General features: G+C 41.2%; 1 protein-coding gene across 10 annotated transcripts in view; it reads right to left on the reverse strand.

Moving 5' to 3' along the window:
* The window catches only part of tpd52l2b (tpd52 like 2b), a 71,506-nt gene that overhangs the window by 33,073 nt on the left and 21,803 nt on the right, over nt 1-16,630 (reverse strand). For all 10 annotated transcript variants that reach the window (XM_078555185.1, XM_078555183.1, XM_078555180.1 and 7 more), the window contains one exon: nt 4,207-4,308. In XM_078555185.1, coding sequence (XP_078411311.1) covers nt 4,207-4,308 — 102 coding nt within the window. The remainder of the gene's footprint in view (nt 1-4,206; nt 4,309-16,630) is intronic.

The following is a 16,630-nucleotide window of genomic DNA, read 5'->3' on the forward strand; positions in this document are numbered from 1 at the left end:
AGTACTTCAGTATCTGAGGAGCTGCACGTGGTACTGAACACTATGCAATAATCAGTCATTATACTCACTTCTGACCTGATCATCATGGAGAGAAGATGGTCATTGATGAAGCAGCTGAACATGTTTGGGGCTAGGACACTATCCTGAACTCCTGGGGCTGAAACAATTGGCCTTTAACAACCACAAACATCTTCCTTTGTGTGAGGTTTGACTTACACTAGTGGAGAACTTTCTTCCCAAAATTCATTGATTTTAATTTTGCAAAGGCTCCTTGATGCCACACTTACAAATACAGCCTTGATGTCAAGGGCAGTCACTCTCAACTCACTTCAAAGTTCAGCTCTTATGTCCATGTTTAGACTAAGGTTGTAATGAATTCAGAGGCAACTGGTCTTGTCTGAACCCAAACCTATCATCGATGAGCAAGTCATTGCTGTGTAAGTGCACCTTGATTGCACTGTCGACAACACATTCCATTACTCTGTTGCTGATTGGGAATAGATTAATGGGGTGATAACTGGCCAATTGGACTTGCCCTGCTTTTTCTGGACAGGACATACTTGGGCAATTTTCCAAATCATCAGGTTGATGTCAGTGTTGTAGCTGTAATAGGATAGCTTAGATAGGGGTAGGGAGGCGATGGCATAAATTGTATTGTTGCTGGCGTAGTGATATTGTCGCTGGACTAGTAATCCAGAAATCCAGGGTAAAGCTTGGGAGACCTGGGTTTGAATCCCGCCACGGCAGATGGTGGAATTTGAATTAGATAAAAATTTGGAATTTAAAGTCTAATGATGACCATGAAACTATTGTCAATTGTCGTAAAATCCCACCTGGTTCACTAATGTCCTTTAGGGAAGGAAATCTGCTGTCTGACCATTTGACCTGGGGTCTGACCTACATCTGACTCCAGACACACAGCAACATGGTTGCCTCTTAGATACAACTCTGTTGTATCAAACTGCTACAAAACCTCAAAAAAAAATGAAATCAGAAGGACCGGCATCGACCTAGGCACTGGAAACGACAATGGCAAACTCAACCCTGTCGACCCTGCAAAGTCCTCCTTACTGACATCAGGGGGATAGTGGCAAAACTAGGAGGGCTGCCTCACAAACTAGTCAAGCAACAGCCTGCCGTGATATCTGACAAATCATGACCCAGACACCACCATCACCATCCCTGGGCATGTCCTGTCCAAGCAGAAGTGGCAGCACAGTGGTACACAGTCAGGAGGGAGTTGCCCTGGGAGTCATCAACATTGACTCCAGACCCCATGAAGTCTCTTGGCATCAGGTCAAACATGGGCAAGGAAACCTCCTGCTGATAACCACATACCACCCTCCCTCAGTTGAAAAATCAGTGCTCCATGTTGAAAACCATTTGAAGGAAGCACCGAGGGTGGCAAGGGCACAGAATGTACTATGGGTGCGGGACTTCAATATCCATCACCAAGAGTGGCTCAGCAGCACCGCAACTGACTGAGCTGGCTGAGTCGTAAATGACATAGCCATTAGACTGGGTCTGTGGCAGGTGGTGAGGGAGCCAAGAGGGAAAAACATACTTGACCTCATCCTCACCAACTTGCGTGCCACAGATGCATCTGCCCATGACAATATCAGTAGAAGTGACCATTGCACACAGTCATTGTGGAGATGAAGTCCCATCTTCACACTGAAGATCCCCTCCATCCTGTTGTGTGGCATACCACTGTGCTAAATAGGATAGATTTCAAACAGATCTAGCAACTCAACACTGGGCATCCATGAGGCACCGTGGGCCATCAGCAGCAGCAGAATTAATATTCTACTAAACACAATCTATAACCTCATGGCTTGGTATATCCCCCACTCTACCATTACCGCCAAGCCAGGGGATCAACCCTGGTTCAATGAAGAGTGCAGGAGGGCATGCAAGGAGCAGAAACAGGCATAACTAAAAATGAGGCATTAACCTGGTGAAGCTAAAACACAGGACTAATGCATGCCAAAATAGCATAAGCAGTAAGTATTAGACAGAGCTAAGTGAACCCAGAACCAATGGTCAGATCTAATCTCTGCAGTCCTGCCATATCCAGTCATGAATGATGGAGGGCAGTAAACAACTCACTGGAGGAGTCATCTCCACAAATATCCCCATCCTCAATGATGAAGGATCCCAGCACATCAGTGCAAAAGATAAGGCTGAAGCATTTGCTACCATCTTCAGTCAGAATTGCCGAGTGGATGATCCATTACAGCCTTCTCCTGGGGTGCCCAGCATCACAGATGCCAGTATCTAGTCAATTCGATTCACTCCACGTGATATCAAGAAACAGCTGAAGGCACTGGATACTGCAAAGTTATGGGCCCTGACAACATTCCAGCAATAGTACTGCAGAATCGTGCTCCAGAACTTGCCACGCCCCTAGCCAAGCTGCTCCAGTACAGCTACAACACCGGCATCTACCCGGCAATGTGGAAAATTGTCAGGTATGTCCTGTACACAAATAGCAGGACAAATGCAAACTGGCCAATCACCGCCCCATCAGTCTACTCTCCATCATCAGTAAGTAATGGAAGGGGAAGGGGTCATCAACAGTGCTATCAAGTGGCATTTGCTTAGCAATAACCTGTTCACTGATGCCCAGTTTGGGCTCCACCAGGGCCACTCAGCTCCTGACCTCATTACAGCCTTGGTTCAAACATGGACAAAAGAGCTGAACTCCCGAGGTCAGGCAAGAGTGACTGCCCTTGGCATCAAGGCAGCATTTGAACGAGTGTGGCATCAAGGAGTCCAAGCAAAACTGAAGTCAACGGGAATCAGGGGGAAAACTGAGTCATACCGAGCACAAAGGAAGATGGTTGTGGTTGTTGAAGGTCAGTCATCTCAGCTCCAGGACATCACTGCAGGAGAGCCTCAGCCCAACCATCTTCAGCTGCTTCATCAATTACCTTTCTTCCCTCATAAGGTCAGGAGTGAGGGTGCTCGCTGATGCTCTCACAATGTTCAGCATCATTCGTGACTCATCAGATGCTTAAGCAGTCCATGTCCAAATGCAGCAATACCTGGACAATATCCAGGCTTAGGCTGACAAGTGGCAAGTAACATTCGCACCACAGAAGTGCCGGGCAATGATCATCTCCGACAAGAGAGAATCTAACCGTCACCCCTTGACGTTCAATGGCATTACCATCACTGAATCCCCCAATATTATCCTGGGGGTTTACCATTGACCAGAAACTGGACTGGACTAGTCATGCAAACACTGACTACAAGAGCAGGTCAGAGGCTGGGAATCCTGCGACGACTAACTCACCTCCTGACTCCCCAAAGCCTGTCCACCATCTACGAGGCACAAGTCAGGAGTATGATGGAATACTCCAATTGTCTGGTGAGTGCACCTCCCACAACACTCAAGAAGCTTTACACCATCCAGGGCAAAGCAGCCCACTTGATTGGCACCCCTTCCACAAACATTCACTCCCTCCAACACCGATACACAGTAGCAATGCGTACCATCTACAAGATGCACTGCAGGAATTCACCAAGGCTCCTTAGACAGCACCTTTTAAACCCACAACAACTACCATCTAGAAGGACAAGGGCAGCAGATAGATGGGAACACCATCACCTGCAAGTTCCCCTCCAAGTCACTCATCATCCTGGTTTGGAAAGATATTGCCATTCCTTCACTGTCGCTGGGTCAAATTCCTGAACCCCCCCACCCCCACCCCAGCCCCTAGCAGCACTGTGGGTGTACCTACACCACATGGGCAGCAGCAGTTCAAAAAAATGGCAGCTCAACCTCCACCTTCTCAAGGGCAACTAGGGGCAGGCAATAAATGCTGGCCCAGCCAGCGAAGCCCACATCCTGTGAATGGGTTTTAAAAAATCAAAGTGTCAGGATGAATTTTCAATTTTCCTGCAAGGAGTTTTTCATCAGGCTCCATCTAATACAAATTATTTCGACTTTTAGTTCAAGGAGTGGAGATAACACAAGCAGAACACAAATCTGCAATTAGTGATGACTCGAGTTTCACTGCTATTGGTTTGGCAGATTTAACAGAGGAGCATAACTAAAATTATTATTAGCACTTTCACTTGAAAAAGGACTTGACAATACATTCTAAAACCATTGTTACAAAAATATATAGTTTCATTACTTTATGCAGTTTAATAATCTCTGTACTGGAAATTACACAAGTCTGACAAAAGCAAACTTACTTAATTTCTCCCAGCGTCCTACTAAGAGCTGAGCCAACACTGGATATGGCACTGGAGGTCTTAGATCCAGCAGTAGAAAGTGTTGCTTGTGTCTTCTTGTACCTGCGTTAAAAAACCGCAACAGTTTAGATGTTATGCATAAAGCTAATTTTTCTTTCAAAAATTCAAGTAATATTGCTTATTTTAGTAGAATATTAAGATAATAAAGTGTGATCCTACAACATTGCATCCCAATCCGCTAATAGCTAGTGAAAGGGTAAAAAGCCCAGTTTAGCAGGTGGTTTTCTGTACATTGAACCTGTAAGGATATGGATGAAAATGAAGCAAAGCACAATAATTAATTATGAATACAAATTAGTATACAAATGAGGGGTTCCGCAAAACAGATTGGAGATCAAGCAAGAAAATGAAATCAAATCATTGCTGCATTAAGTCTGAAGAAAAAAGTTAAAGCAAAATTAAGTGACAGAAGGAAGAGTATAAAAATGGATGGTTGTGGATTACATCAGCCAACTCTTCAACAGTTCAGTGTCAAGCCACAGGGTTTGTCAGTCATCAAAATAACGATGAAATTAGCATTACTCTCACCCCCTTCACTTTGGTTGCTTGTTCTGCTTTCTGGTCACCAAGTTTCTTCGCATCCACAACAGAAGCAGGTACCTTGCTCCTACGTCTTTATTACTCCATTACTAGCAGTTGCGAAGTACAGGGATTCTCACCTATTAACTTAATTTCTTTATCCTAGACAAATAACTCTCCTCTATGCCAGAATGCAACCATAACATTGACAAACCATAAGTGCGAACCCGTGATCTACATGTGGAAATGAAGTGCACAAATGAAAAATAGATGTAGCCCTTCTACTAATATAGAACAGGCTTCAATTTATTTTAGTTTCTTCTTTTACATAAAAAATACATTGTACTCATTATGGTGAGGGATGAAATCTTGAGGCCTGGCACTCTTAACTCAAAATATTCATCAGCATCAAGCACTCTGAGGTTACTTACAATCGTCATTAGGATGTGAACTAAATCTGGCTCATCACTAAATCTATTAAGATATGCTTCCTTGTTGGTTCTAGGACATATGTAGTAAACTATCCCAAACACACTAAAGAAATTCACTACCTTTGCCATGTGCTAGACTGCTTCTTCCAGTCTAAGAAAGTTAAAATCTCCCATCGAAGCCAGTCTGCCTTTGCAGCATGCTTGACTAATCACTGCATTTATACAATCTGTCATTTCAGAGCTGCTACCACGAGACCTATTCACGACTCCCATGACAGCCAAATGCTCATCTATTTCTTAAGACAAACCATAAAGTCTCCACTGCCTGCTTACCTCATTGCATCACTTAACATTTAAGTGAATTCATCCTTAATTACCAAAATTACTCCCCCCACCCTCAAATATTTTCCCTGACCTTTGCAACAAATTTTATAGTCTAGTAACACTTCATTCCCAGTCCTGACCAACTTGCAAGCACATCTCAGTAATGTCATATCCTCCAGGATGAATTTTTAATTCATTCTTGGGTTGAGTGCTCGAGAAGGTAGTAGTGAGCCACCCTCTCAAACCGTTACAGTCCATACACTGTAGGCCATGCACTTTAGGCACACCCAGTTTCTGTAGCGGTTTGATACAACTGAGTGGTTTGTTAGGCCAGTTAAGACTCAACCACATTTCTGTGGATCTGGAGTCATGCATAGTCCAGACCAATTGAGGACAGCATATTTCCTCCCCCGACAGACATTAGTGAGCCAGATTGTGTGACAATCCAGCAGTTCCTTGATTAATTTTCACCTGCAATTCATTGAATTTATTTCTCATACTCCACAGGTTTGTGTAACAAACGCTTATTTGAGTCACATACCTTAACCTGTCCTTCTGTTCCAATGTTTTACCACCACATTTCTCATCTCTTCCCCTGGTCTAATCCCTTTGCATCTTGCAGTTTTTCCTTTACCTATAGTGCCTAAGGTACAATATCTGACTACTGTTCTACTCTCTAATATCTACACTGTTTTCAACCTATTATTTAATATGTTCCCCCCCTCCCACCCCCAACTTCCCTCCTTCCATTTACTAATCCGCCCTATTTATCGTTTCTGCTAGTTCTCTGTTCCCAGTCCAGGTGGAGCTCATCCCGAAGTTATAGTTCCTTCCTGACCCAGTACTGTTGCCAGTGTTCCATTAAATTGAACTACTCATTTCCTCACCAATCCTTCAGCCACATGTTCACCTTCCTAATCTGCTTATCCTTCCACTCATAAATCGGGAGATAATCCAGAGATGATGAATAACCCTCGATGTACTGCTCTTGAATTTAGCTTCTAGTTGATTGTACTCTTCAAACAGAGTCACTTGCCTACTCTTCGCTATACTGTTGGTCCCAACACACTGCATCCTCCTCTCTCCAACATCCTTTTAATCCAATTCAAAATGGCCCTCACCCTGGCACCAGGTCGGCAAATACCATTCTACTCAGAATGGACGATTCCCTCCCTCTAATTATTGAATCTCCGACAACAAACACTTTCTGCTTCCTTTCTCCCCACTTTGGGTAGCCTCCTGCTCCAAGGTACCACAGTCATCATTCTGCTATCCTTTCAGTCAGTTTTTATCCTTATTCCTATTGGCAGCAAGTACAATGTAGCTGATAGATAGAGTTTCTGCAGACCCTTGTTCTCTATTTCACTTAGGTGCCCCTTGCTCTATATACTACAAACCAACCTGTTCTGAAGCTGCACCTCTCCAGAAAGGTGACACCAAAGTCTGGAGCAAACAGTCAGATACTTCACCCCTTTATGTGGCGGAGTGTTTTTAAACTCATGATTGTCAACTGTCCCCCAATTCAAGGATTTCATATACTCAGTTGCGCGTTTATGCCATGGGTTTTCATGTGACTAAACAGACCAATTCTCAACCTACAGATCTTTGGGCATCTAGGGCAAGATGTCCTGAGGTACTGGGATAAAAGTGCAGGATTTGCTTCCTTTTCTTTCTCGGTCTCATCATTATGATGTTGAGACTCAAAGCATGATGCAGTTGATGGACAAGTTGTATCCATTTTGAACCACTAAAGCAAATTCTTGCCAGTCATTAATGTCAATGCCGTCACGTTTCAGGGAGATCTTCAGAGTGGCTTTGAAGGATTTGCTTCGTCCTCCCCTGGAATGTTGGCCATTTAAAAGTTGAGAAAACAGGAATTGGTGGGGGTGGCACTTTTTGGCCATCTGGACAGTGACCACCAGCCCATCAAACCTGATTTTGCTCAAATGCTTGTGGAGCTGGCTTCAAGTAAGACAAGGGTTTGTTTGACTGTCCCCCCATTGAATCTGGAGGATGGGGCGCAAGCACTGCTGATGGGATTTCTCTAGTGCTTGTGTCGCTGATACACAGCACAGATCAACAACTGCTCAGTACACTAGGACTTCTGTTGGCTTGTGGAGGCCTTCATTGTTAAACACTCACTGCCATACTTTGTAGAAGGTTGAGCTGGAGCAGCTGATCCGGTGTTGGATCTCCTCATTAATTTGGCCTTTTGGAGAGAAATGGCAGCCAAGGCTCAATGATTCTGAACCACAGAGATCAGAGGTGGAGATATTTACTGCAGGTGTGCTCACTCGGGATGGTCTTGCAGTCCACCAACTCCAAAATACACTGAAGGCAAAAGCAGCAGCTCATCCAGTCTCCGCAATTCCCAACATCTACGTTCTGCTTATGATCCATGCTGTTTACGGTCAGTCAGATGCGCTTTACTTTAATAAAACTTTGAGTCATATCCAAGTGCTCAGTCAGCATTGTCCTCATAGTAACAGCTCCATTTAGGGAATTACTTACAGGTGATTGACAGTTAACTAACTTGCAGTTTCCTTTACAGTTTTTAAAGTTTAAGCTATGCCCAAAATGTGAAACCATCAGTTGAGATTTCCACCAATCTAGACTGAATTTCAACCAAGGTCCCAGAAGTGAAAGGCAACTGCATCACCAATTCATATGTTACGTAAGTACATAAGAACTAGGAGCAGGAGTAGGCAATTCAGCCCCTCGAGCCTGTCCCGCCATTCAATACGATCATGGTTGATCTCATTTCGGCCTCGACTCCCAATTTCCCGCCCTCTCCCCATAACCTTTCAACCCGTTACTAATTAAAAATCTGTATCCCCTCAAGTTTATTCAGTGTCCCAGCATCCACTGCACTCAGATTGTGAATTCCACAGATTCACGACCCTTTGAAAAAAGTAATTCCTCCTCATCGGATTTAAATCTACCACCCCTTAGCCTAAAACTAAAACTCATTCTAGAATGCCCCACAAGGGGAAGCATCCGCTCCACGTCTACTTTGTCCATCCCCTTTAGCATCTTATGTACCTCAATTAGATCTCCTCTCATCCTTCTAAACTCTAGTGAGTATCGGCCTAAACTGCTCACTCTCTCCTCATAAGAGGAGCCCCGCATCTCTGGAATCAATCTAGTGAACCTCCTCTGATCCGCCTCCAATGCAACTACATCCTTCCTCAAGTTTACAATTTTTTTTACGAATTTGAAAAAAATGAACCGTTTGACCAAGTAGGGTTATATACTGGTTAAATAATTAGAGACAAAATATGAATGCAAAATTCAAAACTGCCAAAGATTTTAAGCAAAATAAGAGATCAGGTTTAATACATCTCAATCTAATCCAGTGTTTCATTTCCACATCCGAATCTTCGGTTTAGTTTTTTCTTGCACTTGTATTCTGGCTACAATGCCAAATCTTCTTCCCAGAGTTTTACACTGATTTCAGAGACTTTTCCATAACAAGGGCAGCTGTTGTACCCTCCTACTGGTCATTGAATTTCAAGAGGTAGTTCTTTGAAGACATAACGAGGAGCAAGAATTGAACTTTAAAATGAAAATAATGTTAATGAAGCATTCATTTATGCTCATAATTAAAAGTACATATCAGAGTTCTCAGGAAGGCAATTAGCTATGCAACAATGTACTAACCCACAGCTTAAATATCAGCGATTAAAGTTTAATCATTAACAACTGAATTTGGTTTTCCAACAGATGGCAATTTGCTTATCGTAAATAATTGTTTTATGGAGTAACAAGTTGTATCAAAGAACTTTATCCAACTGGGAAAAAAAGTTGGTTCCTTTCCCCATCAACTGGTGTGTGTATATATATATATAGCACCTGGGGACATATAACTATATTAAAAGGGATTATATAAATGCAAATTGTCAGACAACACCATTACTACAGGCCATGAAATATTACAGTTTCCAGGCAGGCCTCTTAACTGGAGACTGGGGTGCACATCCAATCAGGTTAGAATAGTGAAGCGTTTTAGATAACAAAAAATGAAGAATCATATTCTTTTTTAGCAAATTTCAGTTTAATAATGTTAGTTCCAAATTGCGGATTATTTTCGTCAGTATGATAATTTGCATTAAATACAAGGTATTGTACGCAGACAATACAGAGTAGTGCTAATAGTATTTTAAGCAAGCAAAATAGGAAATTTGGTTTTGGGAAGGGAAAGAGCAGATATGCAACAATGAATGCCTGAAGGAAAACAAGAACTACATTCTGTAGTTGCGATCTGCAGCCACTATATATAAGCAACTAAATATCATGTTAAACATTACTACAATAGTTAACATTAAAGGATTTTAAAGGGTATGAGTTCTGTAAACACGAAGCTGATACAGGGAGTCACCAGTTTGGGCTAAAAATGCAAAAAAGAGTCCATAGCCAAAAAGATCCAACAGTTATAAACACCATATATCTAGACACTAAAATAATGTTGCAACGGCTTACACTTCTTGTCCACGTTAACCTTGCTCCCCCTGCCTTTTTTGTAATGGGGAACTGATAGATCAACATACCACAACAGGAGAACTGTACATGAATTTCACAGCCAGGTTTATTGATGAACTGAATCCAGACGACTAAAGTTCATCTCCAAATTCTTTCCTCGCTGATTGAAATTTCTATTGCTCGAAAAAGAGTTTTAAATAAAATCAGAGGTTTCACACGAACATGGCTAAGTCAATTGAATTTGTGTGTTTTAATACCTTGGTTATTTTGACTTTAATGCTTCAAAATGTTTCTAAAGATTTGTGCTTGTGCTTGATATTTTGCCCAGAATTAATGATGCATTTGAAAACTGAAGAGAGAGATCAAGTCGTCTGTGCCCGAGATGTCATTTTTTATGATGTACTGGCATTTAAGCTAGTCAAATGAAGGAATATTTCTTTGAATTTCTAGCATTCCACATCTTCAAAATTCAACTGAAATAAAAAGCTACAGATTTTAAGGTTTTGTGGAACAGTATCCTTGATGATAGACACAAGTACAACATCAGAAAGGACATGAGTAATGGTGAACAGATAGTGGGAACATATGGATGGAACACAATGTAGAAAAATAAAAAAATTACGACACAGGAGGTGGACAAACAGCCCCCTCGTGTCTGTGCTGGCCAAAAAGAAGTCTTCCAGCCTAATCCCACTTTCCAGCTTTTGGTCCTTTAGCCTACAGGTCAGAGCACTTCCAAGTCTATATTTAAGTGCTTTTTAAAAAAAATAGATGTGGTGATAGTTTCTGCCTCGACCATCCTTTCAAGCAGCGAGCTGTAGAACCACCCCCCCCCCACCCCCCTCTAGGTGAAGACATTTCTTAAGTTTTCTCTAGTCATTCTACCGATTACTTGAAATCTATACCCCCTGGTTATTGATCTCTCTGCTCTGCAAATAGGTGCTTCCTATGCACTTTATCTAGGCCCCTCAATTTTATAACCATGATAACATCACCCCAGGCCTTCACTGTTCCAAAGCGAATAACCACAGATCTATCCAATCTTTCCTCATAGCTTTTTAGCCTTATCCTATTCTGTGCGCTTCTTGGCATCCGTGAGGGGAGAGGGTGTGGGGCAGTAAGGTCTAGGTTTAGAGTCACACCCTTTTTCATAGCAGGAACATATTTGTTGTGAGCCCTCTTAACTCCTCCTTGAATACCTAATACTCTAACACTTATTTATCAAAAAAGTAAAGGATACAAGACTCTGGTGGGAAGTTTTTGCAGATTCCATGACAACAGTGATGTAATGGGGAATGGGGAGAAAATGTATAAAAAGAGATGAGAGAATTATCTAACAGAAACAATGGAAGTTATTATGGAAGGTTTTAATTTTCACACACTTGGAGAAGACCACCAGCTCAATAGCAAAGCCAATGAATTTCTTTGGGGCAATTATCCGGAACAAAACATTTTATAACCGATAATGGATAATAACAAAATGGCAATCATGTTAAATGGAAAGATTAGGAGAGTGGGATTAATTGGATAAATCTACCGAAGAGCCAGAACAGGTACAATGACATCCTTCTGTGCTGCATAATTATATGAATATTTTGTGTCCATTTTCATAGTCAAGAAACAAGAACCTAAAAATAAATTTTAGGAAGCAACTTAATGGATTTTATGTAATATTGGGCAAAGTAACAGGACTGATGGAAAACAAATCTCCAGAAAATGATTTCCATCCTAATGTATTAAAAGAAACAGGTGGAGGGACCGAAGATGAATTAGTCATTATTTTCTAAAATTTGCTAGATTAGGGAAATACAACTCGGAATTGAAAAATTGTAAAGGCCACTATTTAAGAACTGAGGAAAGGGAGGTACTAGGAAACCAAAGACCTGTCAATTTAACAGTTGTGGGCAAGTTACTGGGATCTGTTAGCAGATACAGAGCGGCTCACCATATAAACAAGTATGAGCTGACCAAAGTCAGCTTGATTTTGTGAAGAGGAGGTCTTGCCTGACCAATCCAGCTGGACCTTTTGTGGATGCCACTAGCAAGGAAGACAGGGGACAATTTATCAATGTTTATAAGGACTTCCAGAAGGCATTGTGATATTTTGTACAAGAGATTAGTTGCAAAAATAAGGGAGCACATGGAATCAGAGGTAACCTTGGTACATGAATTGGGTGATACGAGATAGAATAGGGATAAAGGGAATATAATCTGATTAGTGGAATGTGACCTGTTACATTTCCTAGGGATCTGTACTGGAACCTCAGCTTTTCAGTATAATCAATGATTTAGAACAAGGAAGTTCAAGTTGGCAGATGGTTCTAAATCAGGAGGTGCAGTAGATGACATAGATGGGAGCAAGAAGTTAGAAAGTTACAGTCAGATTGAGTGACTGGATAAAACTATCACAGGTGAAGTTCAGTGTGGTGAAGTGTGAGGTAATCCAGCGTGGATGCAAAAAAAAAATCAGAATATTTTCAAAATGGCAAGACTAGAAATAATGTGTCTCATGGTGCACAAATCACAGGCATAAAATTTAACCGAAAAACGTAACGGAATATTGATTGGCCTTTATCTCAAAGGAGGTGGAATTTCAAGAGGAAGAAATTATGCTCAAATTGTTTACAGCACTGATCAGACCACATCCGGAGTATGGCACTCAGTTTTCGGCACCACACCTGAGCAAGGATATATTTGCCATTGGGTACAGCACAAATTCACCAGAATGCAGCCAAGGATTAAAGGATAAATTAGGAGACAAGTTCCATATACTTGGCTTGTAATCTATTAAATTCAGATGGTTGAGTGATCTAGTTGAGGCGTTCGAAATGATAAACAGTTTCAATAGGGCAAATACAAAAGGAACAATTTCCTCAGGTGGAGAAATCCAGAACAAGGAGGCACAATCTTAAAATTAGAGTTAGTTTATTCAAGAGTCAAATTAGGACAGTTTCACACAAATGGTAGTGGAGATTTGGAATTCTTTCCATCAAAAGGCTGTAGATTCTGGACCAATTAAAATTAAGAGATTGTTCGGTTTTATTTTAGGTCAGGACAGCAAAGGATAGGGATCAATATTCAGTAAATGAAGTTGAAGCACAGATTACCCATGATCTAAATCAATGACAGAACAGGAACAGGTTCAAGGGACGGAACAACATACTGTTGTGTTCCTAAATACATGGGAAAGTACACTCAAATAGAGAAAAACAGAGGCGCAGAAACAGAGACAAACACACAAAGATGGACATAAACATGCTATGCATAACAAGGTTGTCAGAATTGGTGACATTCCAGTTCTGCCATACTTGGGTGGTCTCCACCCCTCCCTGTGTGTTGTCAGTCACTGGCTTTCTGCTCATGTTAATAGAAACTAAGAATTCAACAGCAAACCTAAATCCTTGTCCAGAAATTAAAAAACTCTAGAATTCATTTATCGTTTCCTCAGAATACTGGCCAAATTTGTGAATTCAGCCCCCAAGGGCCATCGCAAGTTCTGTGGCCCTTATGTTTTAAATTATGACAAACAACCAGTTATTTAAACCATGATTCCCCAAAACCCATCTTGAGTAATGCCCAGCTAATGTATTATCTTTACAAATATAATGTATAGATAGTCTATATGGAAATGCAAAATCAGTGTCTTTAATCTACAGTAGAAACAGATTCATTATTCTGTACTGCCATTTCCAAATCATGAAGTAATGAAAGTTTGCAACTGAAGGGGATGTCACAGGCTCTGCTGATACTGTAACTTAAGCTCCTCCAAGTAATTACTCTTCATTACCTACTCCTGAAAGCAAATTCCACAGGTGAAACACAAGCCAACAGTTTTGTTTATAACCGTGTAGCAGTATACATTCTGTACCATTAACCAACAGTGTGACCATGGAGGAATTTGGTTTCAGTTAACCTAAGTTTCTCCAACAAAGCTTACTCTAAATTGGACTAAATGCTGGCAGTCTGGATGGCTCAAAAAGCCTCCTTCTGTCTGTACTATTCTATGATCATTTTATTTACAGTAAATGTAACAAAACTCAAATGTTGGAAATACATAGGTTAGTTAGTACTTACTTGGGCTATTGATTTGCTATAGGTTTTCTATGAGCCATTGGCAATAAATAACTGCTTTGAAGACACTTTATATGGCCTGACTTAACATGTATATGAGTCTATGTATAGTGACACCAAAATTGGTTGGATGGTGACAAACAAAATTAGGGGATGTTTGCTGAAGTGAGGCTGGCTAGCAGAAAATCCAGCTGCGCATGCCCAGTCTAAAAGCCAATTCAAATACAGTTCACAAACACAAAATGGAGGGTGAAGCTAATAACTATACAATTTTCTATCTTTCTGATTAGGCCACAGGGAAGGCACATTAATTTCAACAACTAAATTGAGGTCTCAATTCAGGGAAAATTAAAGCATTTTGGGTCTTCATTATTTCTCAAATTATCTTTGTAGAAATCTTCCATTTAGGAAGATGGGGCCATTAAGTGAAGGGAAACAATCACTACAGTTGTGCTCATGGTGGCCTAGTGCAGAATCTATTGAAGGTAAGCTGGAAAAGCACGAAGAAGGAAAAGAAAATCATATATGGCACAGAAACAGATCACTCAGCCCAACCAGTCCATGCTTGTGTTTTTGCTCCATTCAAGCCTCTTCCCATCATTTCTCATCTAAATCTCAGTGAAATCTCCTGTCCCTTTCTCCCTCATATGTTTGTCTAGCTTTCCCTTTAAATGCATCAATATTATTTGCTTCAACCATTGCGTTGTAGCAAGCTCCAGATTCTCATCACTCTTCAGTTAACTAAGTTTCTTCTGAATCCCGATTGGATTTCTTAGTGGCTATCTTATATTGATGATCTTCAGTTATGCTCCTCCCCAAGTAGAATCAAAGAATAATTGCTGCACTAATGGAAGCTGCACTAATGGAAACTGTTGGGTCAGTCATGTCCGTGCCAGCTCTTTGCAAGATTACTGAGATACATCCACTCCCCTGCCTTTTCCCATAGCTCTGACTATTTTCTCTTGAGATAATTATCCAATTCTCCTTTCAAAGTAATGATTGAATCCACCTCCACAACACTAAAGATCCTAGCCACTCACTGTGTAAAAGCGTTTTCCATGTCACTTCTTTTGCCAATCACCAGAGAATCACTGTCCTCTGGTTCCCAACCCTTCTGCTGATGGAACAGTCCCACTCCACTTATTCTGGCTAGACTCTTCACGGTTTTGAACAGCTCTTTCAAATCTCGTGTAATCTCCTTTTCTCGAAGAAAAACAGACCAAGCTTCTCCAATCTATCCACGAAACTGAAATCTCTCATCCCAGAACCATTCTCGTAAATATTTTTTGCACCCTCTCCAATGCCTTCACGCAACTGTGATGCCCAGAACAAGACTCTCGTTCGACAAACCAATGTTTTACAAGAGTTCATCATAACCTCCTTATTTTGGTACTCTATGCTTCTATTTATAAAGCCTAAGACCCTTTATGTCTTATTACAGCTTTCTCAACCTGACTGATTGCATCAACCGGTCTATATCCTTGAAGTTTATCACTATCCTCAAGAGTTCACAATACTTCCAAATGTTTAATCATCTGCACATTTTAAAATTGTGCACTAAACACCCAAATCTAGGTCATTAATATAAATCAAGAAAAACTGTGGTTCTAATACCAACCCCTAGGGAACTTCACTGTATAGCTTCCTCCAGTCTGAAAAACAACTTTTCACCATTACTGCATTTCCTGTCACTCAGCCAACTTGGTATTCGTGCTGCCACTGTTCTTTTTATTCCACAGGCTTCAACTTTGTTCACAAGCCTGTTATGTGGTACTAACTCACACCTTTTGGAAGTCCACATACATCACCCACATCAACTGTTACCTCATCAAGAAAACTCAAGTCAGCTATACATGAGAGTTGCCCTTAATAAATCCATGCTGCCTTTGCTTAATTAATCCACATTTGTACAAGTGACTGTTAATTTTGTCCTGAATTATTATTTTTAAGAGCTTTCCTACACTGAGGTTTTCTAAAGGAGGATTAAAAGATCATGGCCACTGTATCCACAATTTCCACCCTTACTTCCCTCTGTACCCGATATCTCATGCGGTCCAAGTGACTTGTCAACTTTTAAGTATAACCAGCCTAATGCCTCCTTTTTATCAAATTCTCAACTACCCCTCCTTCACTATGACTTAGGCAGCATCTTCTTTCTTGGTGAAGATGGATGAAAGGTACTAATTTAGTTCCTCAACCGTGCCGCACTCTATAAAAACCTTTCAATTTTAAAGACTTCTATCCCACAGCCTTCTTTTTCCAAGAGAACAAAGTGCAGCCTGTTCATCCTTTCCTGTCATGCATTTCCTTGCATTTCTACTATCATCCTAAATCTTTTCTGCACCTGCTCCAGTGCCTCCACAACTCTTTTATAAAATGGCAAGGATTGAATGCAGCACTCAGAGTGTGGTCTAACAATAGTTCCAGCATAACTTGCCTACTTTTCAATTCTATCCCTCCCAAGATAAACCAGAGTCTGGTTTGCTAAACTGTGTACTCAGAGATCCCTTTGTTCACCTATCCCACCCAGACCCATTGGC

The sequence above is a fragment of the Cetorhinus maximus genome, chromosome 13 (genome assembly GCF_964194155.1).
Source record: "Cetorhinus maximus chromosome 13, sCetMax3.hap1.1, whole genome shotgun sequence".
Lineage (NCBI taxonomy): Eukaryota > Metazoa > Chordata > Chondrichthyes > Lamniformes > Cetorhinidae > Cetorhinus > Cetorhinus maximus.